At 31.8% G+C, this 18,753-nt stretch overlaps 3 protein-coding genes across 3 annotated transcripts; all 3 read right to left on the reverse strand.

Annotated features, from left to right (window-relative positions):
* Positions 1–4,825: 4,825 nt before the first annotated feature.
* Positions 4,826–8,742, reverse strand: LOC120210866 (protein DETOXIFICATION 29-like). Its single transcript, XM_039209524.1, has 7 exons — positions 8,178–8,742; positions 7,981–8,067; positions 5,810–5,866; positions 5,487–5,725; positions 5,258–5,376; positions 5,051–5,137; positions 4,826–4,918 (listed from the first exon to the last, which is right to left on the reverse strand). The coding sequence occupies exons 1-7, from the start codon at positions 8,711–8,713 to the stop codon at positions 4,826–4,828; spliced, it is 1,218 nt and encodes a 405-aa protein (XP_039065455.1). The 5' UTR covers positions 8,714–8,742.
* A 53-nt stretch (positions 8,743–8,795) lies between these two features.
* On the reverse strand, positions 8,796–9,189 carry LOC120210867 (protein DETOXIFICATION 31-like). Its single transcript, XM_039209525.1, has one exon. The coding sequence runs from the start codon at positions 9,144–9,146 to the stop codon at positions 8,796–8,798; it is 351 nt and encodes a 116-aa protein (XP_039065456.1). The 5' UTR covers positions 9,147–9,189.
* Positions 9,190–15,949: 6,760 nt separating this feature from the next.
* Positions 15,950–17,979, reverse strand: LOC120210892 (ARM REPEAT PROTEIN INTERACTING WITH ABF2-like). The gene has a single exon (XM_039209542.1). The coding sequence runs from the start codon at positions 17,894–17,896 to the stop codon at positions 16,049–16,051; it is 1,848 nt and encodes a 615-aa protein (XP_039065473.1). The 5' UTR covers positions 17,897–17,979; the 3' UTR covers positions 15,950–16,048.
* Between the last annotated feature and the right edge of the window lie 774 nt (positions 17,980–18,753).

The following is an 18,753-nucleotide window of genomic DNA, read 5'->3' on the forward strand; positions in this document are numbered from 1 at the left end:
TTGAATGTTGAGATATTAAATATACATTAAAATATATATTATAAATTTATTAAAAGTTAAAACTTAGAAAATAATTATAGCATGCCACACCAAACTTCCCAACAAAAATTAGGTTAAAAACAATTACCTCTTCTTTAAATTAAAATTTTTATTTATTAAATCGATATTATTTAAATTTATATAACTAAATTTAAGGGTGAACTACACGGGTGACCACCAAACTATGGTCATGAATCGATCTTGTCACCGAACTACTTTTTGTCTCAATTCGACCACCAAACTTTTTAATTGACTCAATCAGATCATTCTCCGTTAAAAAAAACAGAGAGTCTGACGTGGCCGTTAATTTGGTGACGTGTCCGTTAATAAATTGGCATAATTATATAATTGGTCCTTAATATTTACATATACTATCAATTTAGTCACTATTTTAATTTAATTAAATAAATTTAACTATCCAATTAGAACATGACACGTGTCAATATATGATTGGAATGTTTTATTTATGAATTTTAAATTATTTAATTAATTAATTTTTTAACCAATCAGGTGGTGACACATGTCACCACCTGATTGAAATGGAAAATTAAACAACAGAGTTGCGCCCAAGGAGTTTCAAACCCGTGTCCAAGGTGGAGAAGAGTCCCAAGCGCCAAAACCATTGGGCCAAAGCTCTCCAATGGTTCTAACTTACAATAATTTCTATTTGACTTGTACCGTTAAATAAATTATTTGGTTAAATAAATTTCAGTTCGATTAATGATTACAGAAAAAATTCGGTTAATTCGATTCGGTTAATAATTTTCAAATAAATTTCGGTTCGATTAACGGTTAAGGAAAAAATAATATATTTTATTCGGTTAATAATTTTAAAATAAATTTTGAATCGATTTGACCGTTCGATTAACGGTTAAAGAAAAAAAAATTTATTTTATTCTGTTAATAATTTTGGGTGCGATTAACAGTCAAATAATTTCGGTTCGATCAATGGTTAAAGAAAAAATCGGTTAATGATTTTCAAATAAATTTTGGTTCGATTAACGGTCAAATAATTTCGGTTCGATTAATGTTAAAGAAAAAAATTTCGGTTAATTTGGTTCGGTTAATAATTTTCAAATAAATTTCGGTTCAATTAACGGTCAAATAATTTCGGTTCGATTAATGTTAAAAAATTTTGGTTAATTTCGTTCGGTTAATAATTTTCAAATAAATTATTTTTTCCTTAACCGTTTATCGAACCGAAATTTATTTGAAAATTATTAACCGAATTGAATTAACCAAATTTTTTCTATAACCATTAATCGAACTGAAATTTATTTAACCAAATAATTTATTTAACGGTACAAGTCAAATAGAAATTGTTGTAAGTTAGAACCATTGGGGAGCTTTGGCCCAACGGTTTTGGGGCTTGGGACTCTTCTCCCTCTTGGACGCACGTTCGAAACTCCTTGGGTGCAACTCTATTGTTCAATTTTCCATTTCAATCAGGTGATGACATGATAATTTAAAATTCATAAATAAAATCTTTCAATCATGTATTGACACATGTCATGTTCTAATTTGATAGTTAAATTTATTTAATTAAATTAAAATAGTGACTAAATTGATAGAATATATAAATATTAAGGATCAATTATATAATTATGCCAATTTATTAACAGCCACGTAGGACTCTTCGTTTTTTTAAACAAAGAGTGGTATGATTGAATCAATTAAAAAGTTTGGTGGTCGAATTGAGATAAAAAATAGTTCGGTAGCAAAATCGATTATTGACCATAGTTTGGTAGTTTCCCGTGTAATTTACCCTAAATTTAATTACAAACTTCAATGGTAAGGAGACGAAACGGGAAAATAGATATCTTGACACCCATTTGTAGCACGAAACTTAACATGTTCTTAATACTCAAATTGTAACTTATTTCTATATACTTTTTAATTCTCTTTTGAACAGAGTTAAAATGTGCTTTAAAAATAATGATTTTACATTTACTAATTAGCGTATAAATAGCGAGTAATTTCATTCAGTTTTATATCCCTAAGTAATTGTTTGCTTTTGAAACACTCTTTTTATTTTTTTTTAGTGTTGTTTTGAGTGGAGAGAAAGAACAGTACCACAAGAATCCATTATATTTTTAGGGTGTATCAAAATTTGGAGAGTCGTGCTAACCTCGGAGGTTCATTTGTTTATTGTAGTGATTACACACATTAGGACGAATTCACTTGTAAGTCGGTGATTAATACCACGACACGATTAATCAGTTCTTTGTTTATATATTTCATTATATATTTTTTCGATCAGTGTTAATGCCTCGTTTTGCATGTAACACCCCAAATTAAAAATCCTAGAATTTAGGAATTTCCATTCAAATCACTAAATTGATTTAAGGATGAAATTGAAATGACAATAATATTAGTGATAAGTATGCAAAGGATGAAAAGATTTTGGCTATTTTCAGAAAACCTAAGAGTACAGGGATTTTTAGTGTAATTTTCCCAATGATTTTTACGTTAAAATGGCTCTATTTCACAACTCAATCGCCTGTTCCTTCTTTTCTTTCTCTTTCTCCTCTTTTCCTTTTTGCTTCCCTGCAGTGCCGCTTCTCCCATTCTTCTTCACTCAACACGGATCGACGAAGCAAGGTCGTCGGTATAACAATCATCTCGTCACTACCTCGTGAAGCCACCCTCACCTTGAACGTTTCTACACCATAGCCTTTTACTCTCACAGAAAATTAGAACCCATTTTATTTTTGGGTAAACTACATGACTGACCACTCAACTATGGTTAAAAATCATTTTGATCACTGATATTTTGATTTAATCAATCAGATCACCTAACTATATAAATATTTCAATCTAGTCACTGACCATTAGTTTTTAATAGAAGAAGTGACGTAGCAATTAAAATTTAAATGATAAAATGACGTCTCAGATAATATTTTTGGTATAATCATATAATTGATTCTTATTACTTACATAAAATGTCAATTTGATCTTAATTTTAATTAAATTCAACTTAATCCTCTAATCAAATTGCGATACATCTAAGCCTTTAATTGGAGATTAAATTTATTTTTCTCCAATAAGAGGGTGGCACGTGTCACCCCTTAGATTATAAAAAAATAAATTAAAGAAAATTGGCATTTAAGGGAATTGAACTAGGGTTGTTAAGCTACCAAGCAAATGATCAACCACTAAGACAAAGGTACTAGATAGTTTATACATTACAACATATGGTATATATTTTTATACAAATTTTTAAAATTTAATTAAAAGTTATAACATTTTATATATATTAATTTAATTTTATATAATTTTAAAAATATATTTTTTATTTCTATCCAACTGATTAAGTATATTTTGATTTTATTTATATTTTTAAATATATTTTAATTTTATCTTAACTTCAAATATATTTTATTCTTTTATTAACTTAAAAAAATTATTTTATTATTACCTTAAGTTAATAAAAGAATAAAATATATTATTGGAATATAAGTTAATAATAAAATCTATTTTTAAGTTAAAATAAAAAATATATTTAATAAATTGAATAAAAAATAAAATATATAATTTTTTCTACCATTAACTGGAATAGATAAATAAAATATGTTGTATTATAGAACCAATTGTGGACCTTAGCTGGGTGGTTCAGCTATGTGCACATATTGTGATTTACCTATGTTTGTATCCTACTTTCTACATATTTCACCATTTCATTTTCTCTCTTACCAATGTGGTGACACATGTCACTATCATATTGGAGGAAAAATAAAAATATTAAATAAACAAAAAATTAAGAAAATATAATCCAATCTAATAATGACACATTTCACCATCTAATTAGATATTAAATTTATTTTAATTGAATTAAATTATGACTAAATTGATATAATGTATAAATATTAATGATCAAATTTGTAATCATACATATTTTTTAACTGTTATGTCACATCTTCCATTCAAAGTCAACGGCTAATGCCTTGATTGAAGCATTTAGTTAGTTAGGTGGTCTGATTGGTTAAATTGAAATAGCGGTGGTCAAAATGATTGTTCATCATATTTAATTAATCATCGGCGTAGTTTACCCTTTTATTTTCTTATTCTTTATTACTGTTTGATTTTTTTTTCGAGAATCTTGACTCAGTCATGATTATCTCTGTCGAATTTTAGGGGATCTATGAGGGCCTTAAGCTCGCTTGGTAGTAGGGTCGTGGCTAGGTTTTTGGAGGCCCTGTATAAATTCTTATAAAGGGACCTCTATTTTCTAGATATATTCGATTTTGGGGTAATAATAGTGGCGGTTTTGACAAACGCCGTAATAGGTCCATCTCTAGTGGCGTTTTTTCAATCAAACTGCAATAATAGTGATGTTTTTTAAAAAAAAATACCGCAATAAGTCCATCTATAGTGCGTTTATTGAAAAATACCACTATAGATATATATTTTTGGGGCCTGGGCCGTCGCGCAGTTTGCGCCGACTCAACCACGCCCCTTCTTGGTAGTACGATTTTGAGAAAGTTCAAGCTCAGACGCTTTTCAACTCATAAAAATGCTTCTCCTGACAGCCCCTACTCTTTAGTCATAGAGATTACGATGCTCCTTAACCGAGTTTGGTTTGTCGATTTCAAGGTCATCCATAGAGAGACGAATATAGTTGCTGACTACCTAGAAAAGATCGAAAGTTTCGGCAATCCTAACCGGATAGTGTTCGACACCACAACGGCTCCTTATGTCCGATTGAGACATACCTAATTGTTTCTTTTAGCCTATCTTTCATTTCAAAAGACAAACAAACAAACAAAAGCACTTTGAAACATTGATATCATCCTCCAGCAAGATTGAGGGAAAACAGATTCTCCTCTTGATTGTCAACATCACCTCCCCATTTCTTTATCCTCTCCTCTGCAATTGAAGCCTGAAATAACATATATGCATATTTTTATGTATGATTCAATGTTTGATACAGCTTTTACAATTTAATTGGTACTTGTATATATATACATATATATGAGTAGAGAATGGTGGTTTTTAATTTTTTTTTCTGTACCTCTGTATTCCAGTTGGTTTTGTAAACCATTCCAAATAGTACACAAGTTTGTACGACTGTTCCTAATAGCATCCCACACCAAATTCCCTGCAAGCAAAAGGTTAAATAAAATTAAAAGAAGCATTTCAACTTTAATTTCTCTTTTACTTATGAAATTATATTGTTTAAATTCATAACGCTAGCGAACTTCGACATGAGAATATATACCTGGACACCCATTTGAAGTAGAAACCCTAATATGAGACCCAAAGGAACCCCAAAGAGATAGTAACATGCAATGTTCACGTACGCAACGACAGTTTGCCATCCAGCACCAATGGCCATTCCTATATAATGATAATAATAATAATAATTAAACCATGCATTTAAATTTCTGTTTACGCTATGATGAATAAAAATGAATTATAAGTGTTAAAATTCAAATTCTAATTCAAACCTGAAAGGATGGGTTGAACATTGTTGATGATAATGCAAATGGCTAAGAGTGGAGTGAGTTGTATAACGAGTTGTTGAACTCGTGAGTCATTTGAAAACAGGTAGGGATAATCATTCCTAAAGATGATGAGAATAAGGGAGACCATGACACCTATCATAAACGAAGATGTCACTGCCACCACCAATGAAAATTTGGCTGTTCTTGGATGCCCTGCTCCTAATTCATTTGAAACCCTAACACTGCCACATTTTCATTCATTAAAGTTAATGTCTACCGTAATTATTGGTAAATTGAGATTAATATGCTTAGGATGTCGATATTACCTTATAGCTGCATTCATCCCGATAGATACCATGACTGTCCATCCATGTATGTTCATACTGCAAAATTCAGCATTCCAGAGTTATTAATTGTATTAATTTGGAAAACAAAGTTTGATGGATGATTGAAAATAACTTGTTTTTAATTTTGAGGGAGTTTACGAAAAAGTTTAGAAGAATCTCACGTGGCATGCATGTCGGTGCATGTGTATCTGTCATTGTGCTCTATTTACCTCATTAAGCTGATGTGGCCGGTTGCTAGTTTCGTAGTTTCTTTAAAATGATACTTAATATGTAATTAATTTTTATTAAGATGATTTTTCTATATAAACGTCAACTTTTTTTTATTTATTTTTGTGTGCAAACAAAACTTTCCACATTAAAATTTTTAAATATTCTTTTGCAAATGATTTATAACTCGATAATTTTTTATTTTTTCATGAAATTACACAATACATATAATCTAAAATAGAAAAACTTTGAGGGTAAGTAATTTAAAATACGAATAATTTTATAAAATTTTTATAACTAATATTTCTTTTACAAAATGATGATGATGATTAGAAATGTTTTATAATTTAAAAAATTATAAATTTTATATATTTTTGAAAAAATTATTGAATTTTAAAATTAATTGTCTAAAAATATAAAAAATATTAAAATAAAATTTTAATTACAATTGAGGGATCAAATAAATTATTATTCATTAATTATTATTTTTAGCAACAATTAATAATGTTTATTCATTTTTAATAAAATTAGAATTTAATATTTATTTAATATTTTTTAAAATTAATATTAGAAAAATATTTTAAATATATAGGTAATATTTTTTAGTTTTACCTTCTTTTGTTATTGAATTTTATTCACTTTTAATTCTTTTTTATTATATTTTTATTAAATTTAAAATATATGAGATATAATTCAAATTAATCATTTATTATGTTATTATTCAAATTAATTAAGAAAAATTATGGTAAAATGTTTCTAAAAGAAAAGTATAAATACATACATGAAAATCTAAATATTTTTCTTTCTTTTGTGTTACTCTCTAAACTTGTAACAAAATTCAATAAAAAAAAGAATGTAAAGATAAAAAATATCACCTATATATTTAAAATATTTTTTCTAATATTAATTTTTAAAAAAATATTAAATTCTAATTTTATTAAAAATGAAGAAACATTATTAACTGTTACTAAAAAGTAATAATTAATAAATAATAATTCATTTGATCCCCAATTGTAATTAAAAGTTTATTTTAATATTTTTTTATATTTTAAACAATTAATTTTAAAAGTCAATAAAATTTTCAAAAATATATGAAATTTATAATTTTTTAAATTATAAAATATTTCTTATTATCATCAGCATCATCATCATTTTGTAAAAGAAATACTAGTTATAAAACTTTTATAAAATTATTTATATTTTAAATTATTTACCCTCAAAGTTCTCCTATACGTATTGAGTAATTTCATGTAAAAATCTAAATTTTTTGAGTTATAAAATAATTTTCAAATAATATTTAAATATTTTAATGTAGAAAGTTTTTTTGCACACACAAAAAAAATAAATAAATAATTGACCTTTTTACACACAAATCATCTTAACACAAATTAATTACATATTAGACTCATTTTAATAAAAATTACGAAACTAGCACCCGATCTTTACACGTAGCATAAATCGCGGTGCATGAATCGTGTCTTTCGACACGTGGCGTAAGGCTCGGTGTATGGGCCGCAATGGGTGTTAGATCGAGAAATATATCTGAAAGGGTGTCTGACAGGTAAATATATAACGAAAAGGTATTTTTGAGGAAAATCGCCAAATCTAACTCTGACAAAACGTCTTTAAAAACAATTTTTAGAGAGTTTTTTTATTAAATTAAGATTATTAAAAAGTATTATTTATTTTAAATGTTTTTAATTATTTAAGAATATTAAAAAGTATTATTTAAGAATGTTCAATCATCTATTGTAATTATTAATTCATACAATAATTCCTCTAATCACTTGTGTAAATTGGTTAAAGTTTTTATGAAGTTTACATATGGCAAATTATGAGGATTGAATTGAAAACTTTCTTCAAGTAGCCATGACTCACTTGCTTTACTGGAAAAAAACAACAAACACGATAATCAACAAGCTGTGGTTAAAAAGATCACTCACCAGATTGACAAAGCATCCACTGATATCTCGGCGTCCTTCAGGTATCCAGCAAACAATATCAATGCCGTGAAATACCATACCTCCAAACTGTACAAAAATGTAAATGTTTTCAAAGAATAGATATTAAATAAAACTTTATATGTAATTTAAAACTCATTTCAAAAGAAGTTGATGACAAATTGTTATACTTGACGTGCCATAGCATTATTGCTGAAGCTATAGACAATCTAATAAATCCCCATAAATGGTGAAATGCCTTCCAGGAGAACCCGGTCCAAGCCCGACCAAAAGTGCCGCTAATAATGTACAAAAACTGGGCCATGTCTGTGAAAATCCACGACGTATTCAAAACAATGGCAGCACCGACTAGACCCCATCCCAGCTTCAACATCAAGAGCCAGCTCAATACAACGTGCAGAACCAAGGCCAAACCGGCTATCAATGCCATCACCATCATCTTGCTCTGCGCCTGTAAGAACTTGGCCATCGGGAAGTTAAACGCGTAAGCAAACAGTTGCGGTATCATCCATATCGAGAATACACCGGTGGCCTTCGATATGCTCTCCGTTTGGCCTATTAGCCTCAAAATCGGAGCCGCGAATACGTACAACAAGCTTAAGAGCAAAGCGGTTGAGTTGAGGATGACCCATGATCTTTGCATGTATACACCTAGCATGTCAATCTGCCCTGCTCCAAATGCTTGACCGCATAGAGTTTCCAGTGCACTTCCCATGGCAAGCTATTCAAGTTTAATCAAGTATTTTAAGTGTTATTTGTAACTAAAAGAAAACTTTAACGATGGAAAATTAATCAATTTACAGATTTACCATGACACCGAAGGAGAAACCGACGATGACGGAACTCTCGACGGAGACGGCGGCTAGAGCCAGGGTGCCAACTTGTCCGGAAAAGACTTGAGTGATGGCTCCGAGTGATAATTGACAAATGGTGGTGAAGATGGCGGGGCCAGCAAGGAACCAGAGCTTCTTAGATTCAACCATGTACTCTCTGAAGAAGTCGCGGACGCCGTTGATCGGTAGGATGTCATCGGTATCAGGGTTGAAGGTGGCCGACGAGAAGGAGGGTTTAGAAAGTAACCGCTCCTGATGGCGGCTGTCCTCGCCGTCTAGTCGAGGTGAAAGAAGAGATTGCTTAGCGTCATCCATAGTGAACGACAAGAACAAATCGATTACGATTTTTAAGGCAGCAGACCTTTAAATATACAGACGATATGTTTTAATAGAAGGCGGCGTTGTGTGAAGATTGTATGATATGTGAATGGACAATGCTCCAAAATTAGTTATACATTCTTGATAAAAGAAATAGTCATATATTAGGTAATAAAATTTGAATTGTATTGCGCAAGTTAAGATTTTACTAATGTAAACACCATTTTTTTTATCATTATTTTATTATATTTGTAAAAAAAAGTTAATTAATTAATATTACCTTGTAGCAGTTGGGGTTATTAATTCCCCAACCACTCTTGTAAAATCACTCAGCAATTTGTTCCCCGAATAGAGGGAATGAAAAGAGGTTTTTTCTTTGACCTTCTTTTTCACTACTTTTTAGCTCTTTAGTTTCTTTTTTTTTTTTCTTGGCTGTTTTGGTAGGTCGCGTTTTCGGTTATTTAGAATTTACCGTCATTACGTCCGTCGCGGGCGCTATTGCGGCCGTCGCAGGTAACTGGGATGACGACGAAACCGCTATATCGCAATCGAAATCGCGGTCGCGGACCGTTTTTTAAAACTCTCGTTTTGGAGTTCACGGGTTGCATAAGGGTTAGCCACCGTTGAGCGGTGGCCGACGTATGAGAGAGGCCGGTTTGTGGCCTATCAGCGCCAGTTGTAGGTGGCCGGAGGTGAGCTCGTGGGGGTCCTAGGTGGAGCCGTAGTCGAAAGGAAGAAGAGAGGAGAATAGCTTGGGGTCACTTAGACGTGGCTTTCTTTAGTCGGTTTGGGTGTCGGTCGGAGTTTTGTTGTTCGCTGTTGAGTGTCCAAGGGTGGTGGCCGACGTTGGGGCTCGTTTTGTGAGCCCTCTCGGCCGCCGAATAGGGAGGTGAAAGTGAGGAGAAAGAGTGAGAGAGGAAGATGACGGGAAGGTTTTTTTTATGGCCGTTCAGGGGTTTGTCGGTCCTCCTCTGTCGTGGTTGAGGTCGTCGGTGGGTATAGGTCAGTCACAGGCTTGGTGGCCGGCTTGTGGCCTGCGAGAACTCGTTTGAAGCTTTGTTGATTTCCTGGCAGAGTTACGTAAATGGTGGGAATATGTTGGTTGTATGAAAAATGGGTAAATCACGTATCAGGTCCCCAATTTCTAGGAGTTTGTTGTTTTGTTCATCTAGTTTTAAGGTCAAATCATAGTTAAGGTCCTCACAGTTCCAGCATGCATTACGCTTTGGTCACTATCAAGGTAAAATTACCTTTAAGCTCCTCATATTTTAGTTTCTTTTGCACTCTGATCATTTACTTTATTATTTGTTTCGAATATGCATATTGATTTTATTAACTTTGATTTGGTCATTATTTTTGCAATTTCATTAGTTATAATTTAGCTGTTGTTTTATTATTTGTTGCATTTTGGTCACTGGACCTTTCTTTTCAATTTATTGTACTTTTATCATTATGTTTTATTTTATTTTAATTTAGTCACTATTTTTATTCTGATTTGTTGAATTTAGTGGTACTGAATTTGGTCAATGGACCTTTCTTTTCCAATTTATTTTACTTTGATTCAATTAAAACGGGTTTAGGAGTCGGTTATGCGTGGGGAAGGATAAACACCCCCATGGCGCCCAAAAATTGGTACTGAATCGCGTACACGTTGTTGTAAATGGTGAAAATTTTGAATTCGCATCGATAATTAAAGTGTGAACCCTTTATTAAAGTTGTTGTTGTTAATTTACTTCAAATTAATAATTTAAAGAAAATTCTTTGACTTGATAAGAAATCTCAAAAATTCGCAATCCTCCGTCAGGAAAGCTATTTCGACTACTTATTCGTAAAAGAAGATTCTATCTTAGAATATATAACAACGCAAATTGAATAATAATAAAAAAATGTATATTGACATTTGCATGAAATAAAATAAATTAATCATAATGCATTGAATCATTCACATAAAAATATTTAATTAATAAAATAAAATAGATTTATTTCAAGTCTCATTTCGTTCGAACGTCGTATTGGATTGTACCACTTCAATCAAATGATACTTTCCACGCTAGTTCTACAAATACGTGTTCTTGAAATTTCTCAAATATTGTATCACTAAATAAGGAAATAATATGGAAATAAATACAATCGTAAACATAAAAATAAAATAATCATAACAAATAAAAAAATTACATTTGCTTAATGATATACAAATAAATACATGATATGCGAAATGTATAAATTCAAAAGGGACTAAAAAATAATAATAATATTTGCACATCAAAATGTAAATAGCCAAATAAACATATTCAAAAACTTAAAGGACCAAAAATAAAAATGACATAAACTTAAAGGTCTAAATTGAAAAAATAGAAAGTTAAAGGACTAAAAAACTAAAATAGAAAGTTAAAGGACTTAAATAGAAAAAAAAAATTTGAAGAGCTAAACAGTAATTACAAATAAATCAGAGCCAAAATTACAAATATTAAGCAGTACAGATACTTGAAATGAAAATAACTCATAAATAATATTAAGGACAAAAAAGTAATAAACAGAAACATAAAGGGCACAACGACTAAAATAAAATTTTTACAAATGTGGTGGCCAAATTCGAATAACAACAAAGATTATACAATACATGGAATCAGTGGCTAAAACATAAATATTATAAATACCATAGCCAAAGTCGAACATTAATAAAAGTGCAATAGTCAACCAAATAAGGACTAAAACGATCTAACATGAAAACATACAACTTAATTATAAATAAAATAAGGAGCGATGGCCCATGCTTAAATAAAATCACAAAACACTTAAATGTAAATAGGGACGAAGATACAATATAGACAACATTGGTGACCAAAACATAAAATATTAAAAGTTTCATTGATGATAAGAATAAAAAGGTTACAAACAGTAGAGGACCTATATTGCAAATAACCCATGCACTAAATTGCTTTCTGGGTCCTCCATGAAACGACGCCGTTCCGAACTATATATATAAGCTAAAAAATAGGTCCAAACCGACCCACCTTTCTCATTTCTTTCATTCCTCATTTTTTTAAGAGAGAGAAAGAGAGAAAGCTCTCTGGAGCTTTCATCGGCGACGAGCCATCACCGTGTCGGTCGCCACTGATCGGCACCGACCACCGTCTACCAATGGAGGAGAAGAGCGACAAAGGCACTATTCGAAGCATTTATTCCTTCTCAACAATGATCCAAGGGCGGATTTTCGAGATGGAGGTTAGATCGGAGCAGATCTAGAGGAGAAAAGGTAAACCTTTTTATTTCCCGCTCTTTTCCTTTCTTTTTCTTTTTCTTTTTGATTTTTTTCTTTTAATATGGTTACCCCAAATCTCCTTTGTATTTTATCTCTTTTTCCTATCAAAACCTTGAATCTTTCCCTTCCCTTTTCTCTCGATTTTTCTTTCTTGCTCTGAGGTTTTCCTTCCCCGAGTCTCTCTCTAGCCTCTTTCTTTTATCTCCTTTTCTTCTGTGATTTGTCTTCTCTTTGATATTTTTTTATTTTGGGTTTTCTTTGATTTGCTTGAGTGATTTGTCTTCTCTTTGATATTTTTTTATTTTGAGTTTTCTTTGATTTGCTTGAGTGATTTGTGGCAGGCGACCGATCACTGTAGATGAAAGCGGCGACGTCAGTAATGGCAGGTGGCGGCAGCAGTATGATATCCCTAAGGTTAGGTTTCTAAACCATCGTAGAATACATATGTACTTTCAATTCATCTTTTTGATAACAATTTTTTTATTTTTTAATTTAGTCCTTCAATTTTTCATAATTTTCTTATTTCTTCAATTCATCCTTTATTTTAAATTTGTTTTTTATCAAATTTGAATCATATGTTCATATACCACTATAGAATACCTATGTAAATTCAATTATTTATTTTGTTTTACTAAAAATGTACCCTTTTTTATTTAGACCCTTAACATTACATTTTACTCAATTTAGTATTTTGACTGCAATTGTTTGCAAATTCTTTCTTCCTATCAATTCATTGACTCTTTTATATTTTACCCTCAAAATAAAGAAAAATATAATATTTTGAATATATTTTATAATTTTAGATAGTATTTGATATATTAAATAAAATTGTAATGTGAAAAAAATATGAAATATATATATATATATTATATGGTTAGAGAAAGTCAAAAAAATTGGAACCAATCCTTACTATAATACTATAAATAATTATAATAAAATTAGCATAGATACTCGAATAACTAGACTCTTTCTTAAACTCGACTAAAAAAATTTCAAGTTAAGTTTGAGTTGTAAAATATGACTTGTCAACTTAAATTTTTTTGACTCGACTATAGTCGACTCGTTCAAATGCTCACCCCTAGCCTTTATGGAAAGTCTTTTTTCTGATTTATGACACATTTTCTCTGTCTTTATGACACGATTTTTATTATTTGGATGTTGTTTTTGTTTATCTTTTTTTTTCGGGATTTGATTTGACATCACCACGACTGATCAAGATATAACTTATTTGTTATCATACTGATCTTCCCTGCTTTGGACCATCGAATTGGATTTGGGTACGCAATTTGCGTTTGTGAATAGTATTTTTCACGTAGTTCAATTCTGAATTGTGATTTATCGATATCCCTTTTTGTGGTTCGTTTACGACAATATATGTTCTTATCTACTTCTTGTTCGAGTTTAATTGGTTAGGTTTTATAACTTTTTCCTTGTATGGTCCTTCTGTAATCTTAAGTGACTAGTTTTCTTGTGTTTAGGAAAATGTCCTTATTATGTGTTTAGTTTACGGTTTGCTATTGTAAACTTTCATTTTAATTTGGATAATTTTTTTATTTTAATAAAATTAGATGATTCCTTAAAATATATATTTAATTTTATATTTTTGTTTATTATATTAATAACATTAATAATTGACTATAAAATATCAAAATTTTAAATATATATACATTTATGTTATATCAATTAAGTTTAATTTAATTGAAAGGCCTAGCTGAAAATGACATAAGAACACCAAATTAAAATTTTCAGTGGAAATTGGTAAACCTTTTTTATTTGAATGCAATGACTAACAATGTTCAATGATGAAAGAAAAAGTGTCCAAACATTTTTTTTGGGTTTATTTTCAATGGTTTACGTGATAATACAATAAATATTAAATATTTTCACATCAATATATATTAAAATTATTTAATATTATATATTTTATTCAAGATTGAACTGCTATTTTTATTGCTTAAGAGTGGGTAAATGTTTTCTCATATCATATTACATTTTAATTTTAATCATTTAGTTATGAGTAAGTATTTTATGTCTTGCCCGTCTAGTTCAGTTGGTAGAGCACAAGGCTCTTAACTTTGTGGTCGTGGGATCGAGTCCCACTGAGGGTAATTTATAACGAAGGTTTTCCACGGAAACTGCTCTCAACCTGACGTTGGGGGCAGCCTACTACCCTACTTCCCCCTTATCCCATTACATATGGGAATAGGGTCAGCTAATTTTTTATGAGTAAGTATTTTATAAAAGAACAAATAAAAATAAATCTCTTCCATTTCCTATTTAGTACTTCACTTTTTTATGGAAAGGGAAAATAGTTGACGTGAACCAAAAAATAAACTAGTTTGGTATTATTTTTGGAAAATGATTCAATTTTAAGAAATACAATTTAAAATTTAACAGTTTTAGATTATTATTAAAAAATATAAAAATGTCTATTTTAGATATTATATTAATATTATAAATTAAAAATATAATATTTGAAATACTGTAAAAATATAGTTTTACATTCAACGAAAAATACTTAGATGATTATACATAAATAATCTTTATAATTCTATCATTTCATATCTAACAATCAATTTGAATATTAATATATAATTATACACGTATATGTATTAATTTAAAAATCAATTTAAATTAAATATTTGAGGATAAAAATAATTTTACTCCAAAAGTGATTTTTCGTGATAAAAATTAAAAATTCAAGATTTTGAATTAGCTTAAAATTATTTTTTCAACTTAATTTTAAATCAATTTTTTAATTTTTAATATTGATTATGAAGTGAAAAATCAATTTTCAATTGACATTCCCTAACTGATAGTAAACATTAGCTTAGTTGGTAGAGCATAAGATTTTTAACTTTGAGGTCGTGGGATCGAGTCCCACGGAATGCATTTTATAATTTGGAGGTCTTCTACGGAAGCTGCTCTTAACCTGGTATTAGGTGCAGCCTACTATCTTACCTCCCTCTTACCCTATTACATATGAAAACAAGGGGCAGCCAATTTAACTGATAGTAAACAAATAATTTCATAGCATAAAGAAAGTACTTAAAAGGAGCCCAAATTTTTACCAGTCGCCCAAATGGATTGAGCTGGACTCATTTTTAGAAAATCCAGAATCCTCTTCACCAATCGATTAATTCTCTTGTCTATATAAATACTTGTAATTATATTAAATATATTAACATATAATAATACATAAAATTATTGTATTTTAACAAAACAGAAAAAAGCAATGTTTCAGCTTTATCGGATACATTTACCGAAGAAGGGGAAAAGAAAGGATACGAACAATATGAGTTAAGGAGAAGCTTAAGGACAGGAGTTTCTCCATATCCACCACAAATGTTGTCAGCAAAAAGCCAGTGCCATATTCTCTAGATCATCTACAGGAAATATTCAATGTCCATATAACAAAAATGGAAATATTCACAAGCAAGTTTATGTTCACTAAAAAAGCAATGAAGCATCGAAGTATTTTTTTAACAGTGTATAATTAGTTGAGCAGGAACCTGTCAACTTTGATGAAACTGTTCCTTTTTTCTAACTGACCCAAATGTTGTATATTTGTGTTTTTCCCTTTCAGGTTGCCTTCATTCCAACCTGAAATGCAGATCACTAGAATTTTGGTGCACATTCAAGGTGCATACAATTGCCGCTGCGGATGGGCTCCGGTGTGATAAAGGTTGAGCTGATATATGGCCCTTGACACCAATTCTTTCAAATCAGGATGATGCGCAACCACCATTCGGTCTGCACCCTCGAGGGCGGTTAAAACCCTAGCTTGTTCCAAAGCCTCATTATCACCCGCGTGTATTGCGAGGTAGCAGAGCAGTACTACCCCGTGCAGCTGTGCCCTGTCACCGCACCTAAGCAATCTCATAAAAAATGGAACACCATTGAACTCGATTATCGACTTTGAATGATCCATGCAGAGAAAATTATCTGGACTTGCAAACTTCTGCAATGCAATGGCAGCTTCCACTGCCACTTCTTGATACTTATTATCAAGCTGTTTCACCAAAGGACCGATCACTCGAGTCTCCCTAGCTGGGAAAGTCCTTGCCAATGAACCAACTGATCGAATAGCAGGAACTTGCAATGTAGGGCTATCTAATTCCTTGATCACCCTCAAAAGCTGATCGATAACAGCCTTAGCAGCTGGTGAATTAGTCTTGAAAGCTGCACGCCTAAGATCAGAATTAGATTCAGCAGCAGCTGTAATCTCCATTATTGCCATCAAACAATTATATTGCAATTCACCTTCTTCTGTCTCCACCAACTTAGCCAAGCAAAGCAATCCTTTCGTCTCGGTTATCCTCCTACTATTCGAAACACTCCCTTTAGCAAGCAACCATAAAGCTTCAGCACAGTTAATTTTCAACTGAATTTTAACTTCAGGCTTCTCATTTTCCCTTTCTTTCCTATGATTTCCTCCCCTACTACTTCCTTCCAAGTGTAAATTCGAGTAAGAATTTGCATACAGTCTATAACTAAAATTCCTTGAATTCGATCCAGTTGAAGAAAATTTATCCAATTCTTTATTTATAACTATAGAATGAATGCTTTGCTTACCCAACTGTGACTTGGAATCTTCCACAAACGTCTCGAACGACAACAGAGTCACCAACGGCCTAATTACATTTTCTCTGGCGAAATCCTCCTGAGCCAGCGGATCATGCTCCGCCATTGTTGCCACCAGTTTTGCTACCGGAATTTGAACCTTCATCGGAGAACCTCCTAACACTTGAACCACAATTGGAACCCCCATTGCATCAACAATACTCCTAACTCTCTCCTGCTCGTTCCCTAAAACAAAAAGCGCATTAGCCGCTGCGATTTGGGCTTCGGGTGAGGAGCTTTCTTTAAGAAGCTTTAACAAAGGAGGGATGCCGCCTTCTTCGACGGTTATCTTTTTGTTTCGGTCGTTGTCTCGAGCGAGGGAAGACAGGTTATTAGCGGCTTCGATTCGATCGGTCAATTGGCCCATTTGAACGGTGGCGATGTAAGACCAAACCCATGAAATAATCGGGTCGTTGCTGGCGATTGGAGGGAGGGAAAGGAAGATTCCGCTGGCAGTCCCGTTGTTCTCGGTGTCGAGGACTCCCATGAGCCACTTCATGTCGCCGATTGAAGCGTCTAGAAGGTTCGACACTTTACGGAAATCGGTGGCGCTCGTGATCCTCACGACCCGGCGCAAGATGCTCTGACGCTTGCACTTTCGGACTAACGTGAGGGCTCGCTCAAGATTCTTCGAAACCTCGGAGACTACCCGGCGAATCGGGCGTTCGTAGAGGGATTGAACCGAGGTGGTGGACCGGACTAGGGATCGAAGCATTTGGGAAAGTCGATCTACTTGCTTCCCGACCTCCGCACAATCGACTTTAAACGACTCGGCCTCCTCCGCCGCAGCGCGAACCCGTTCGGCTAGCAAAATCGGATATGACAGCTCATCCTCGATTCTCTTCTCTTCCGCCGATCCCATTATCAACTCAACCAGATTAGAAAAAAGAAGTCAATAACAAGTTAGCTTGGTGAGTCCATGGCGAGCGACGCGCGAGTCAAGAAGTAGGCATATCAATGAACTGAGCTGCAACAGACGTTTCTTTAGTAAGTCCTCTAGCCTTCTAGGTAATGGTGCTGCTTTACGATATTTTAGTACTGGTATCCCACTTTCGACGCAGCGCGTGAAGAGGAATTTATGATGAATTCACGATAATAAATAAATAAATGTTTAAAACAACAACAAATTAAAATGAAACAAGTAAAGAGACGACGAGTCAATTTATCACCAAATTTTTTACTTTTCCTTCTAAACTAACCGTTGACTTGGACATAATTGAGAGATTAGAAGGTGAAAAGCAGTTGCTTGAAGCCTTCAAGGGAACCATCATCTGCTTGTCCATAGTAATTAGGGTGGTAAATGATACGAAGTAGATTGTGAATTATTTAAGTTTGATTCATTTAAAGTTTGATAAATACTCGAATTGAATAAATTCGACTCAAATTTAAACTTAATTCGAATTCTTAAGGAACCAAAAAGAACTAATTGATACTTAACTTAAAAAACTTGCGAGTAACTTGAAAAAAACAATATATATTGAAAAAATTTATTTAAAAAATTAAATTATTAATAATATTAACATTTACATGTTGATTTTTTAGAAGATGTAGTATAAAGTTTTCAAATATTTAAGGTTCTCATATATTTAAGGTCCATGTTCAAGTTTGAATTTGAGCTTCAACCGAGTTAAGTTTAAGAATTTTTTATTATTTCAAACCTTTTCGAGCCTCAATACATGATTTAAAGTTCGAGTCGAGTTTAAAATTTTTAACTCACCA

This window comes from Hibiscus syriacus, unplaced genomic scaffold, assembly GCF_006381635.1.
Source record: "Hibiscus syriacus cultivar Baekdansim isolate YM2019G1 unplaced genomic scaffold, ASM638163v2 tig00109937_pilon, whole genome shotgun sequence".
Lineage (NCBI taxonomy): Eukaryota > Viridiplantae > Streptophyta > Magnoliopsida > Malvales > Malvaceae > Hibiscus > Hibiscus syriacus.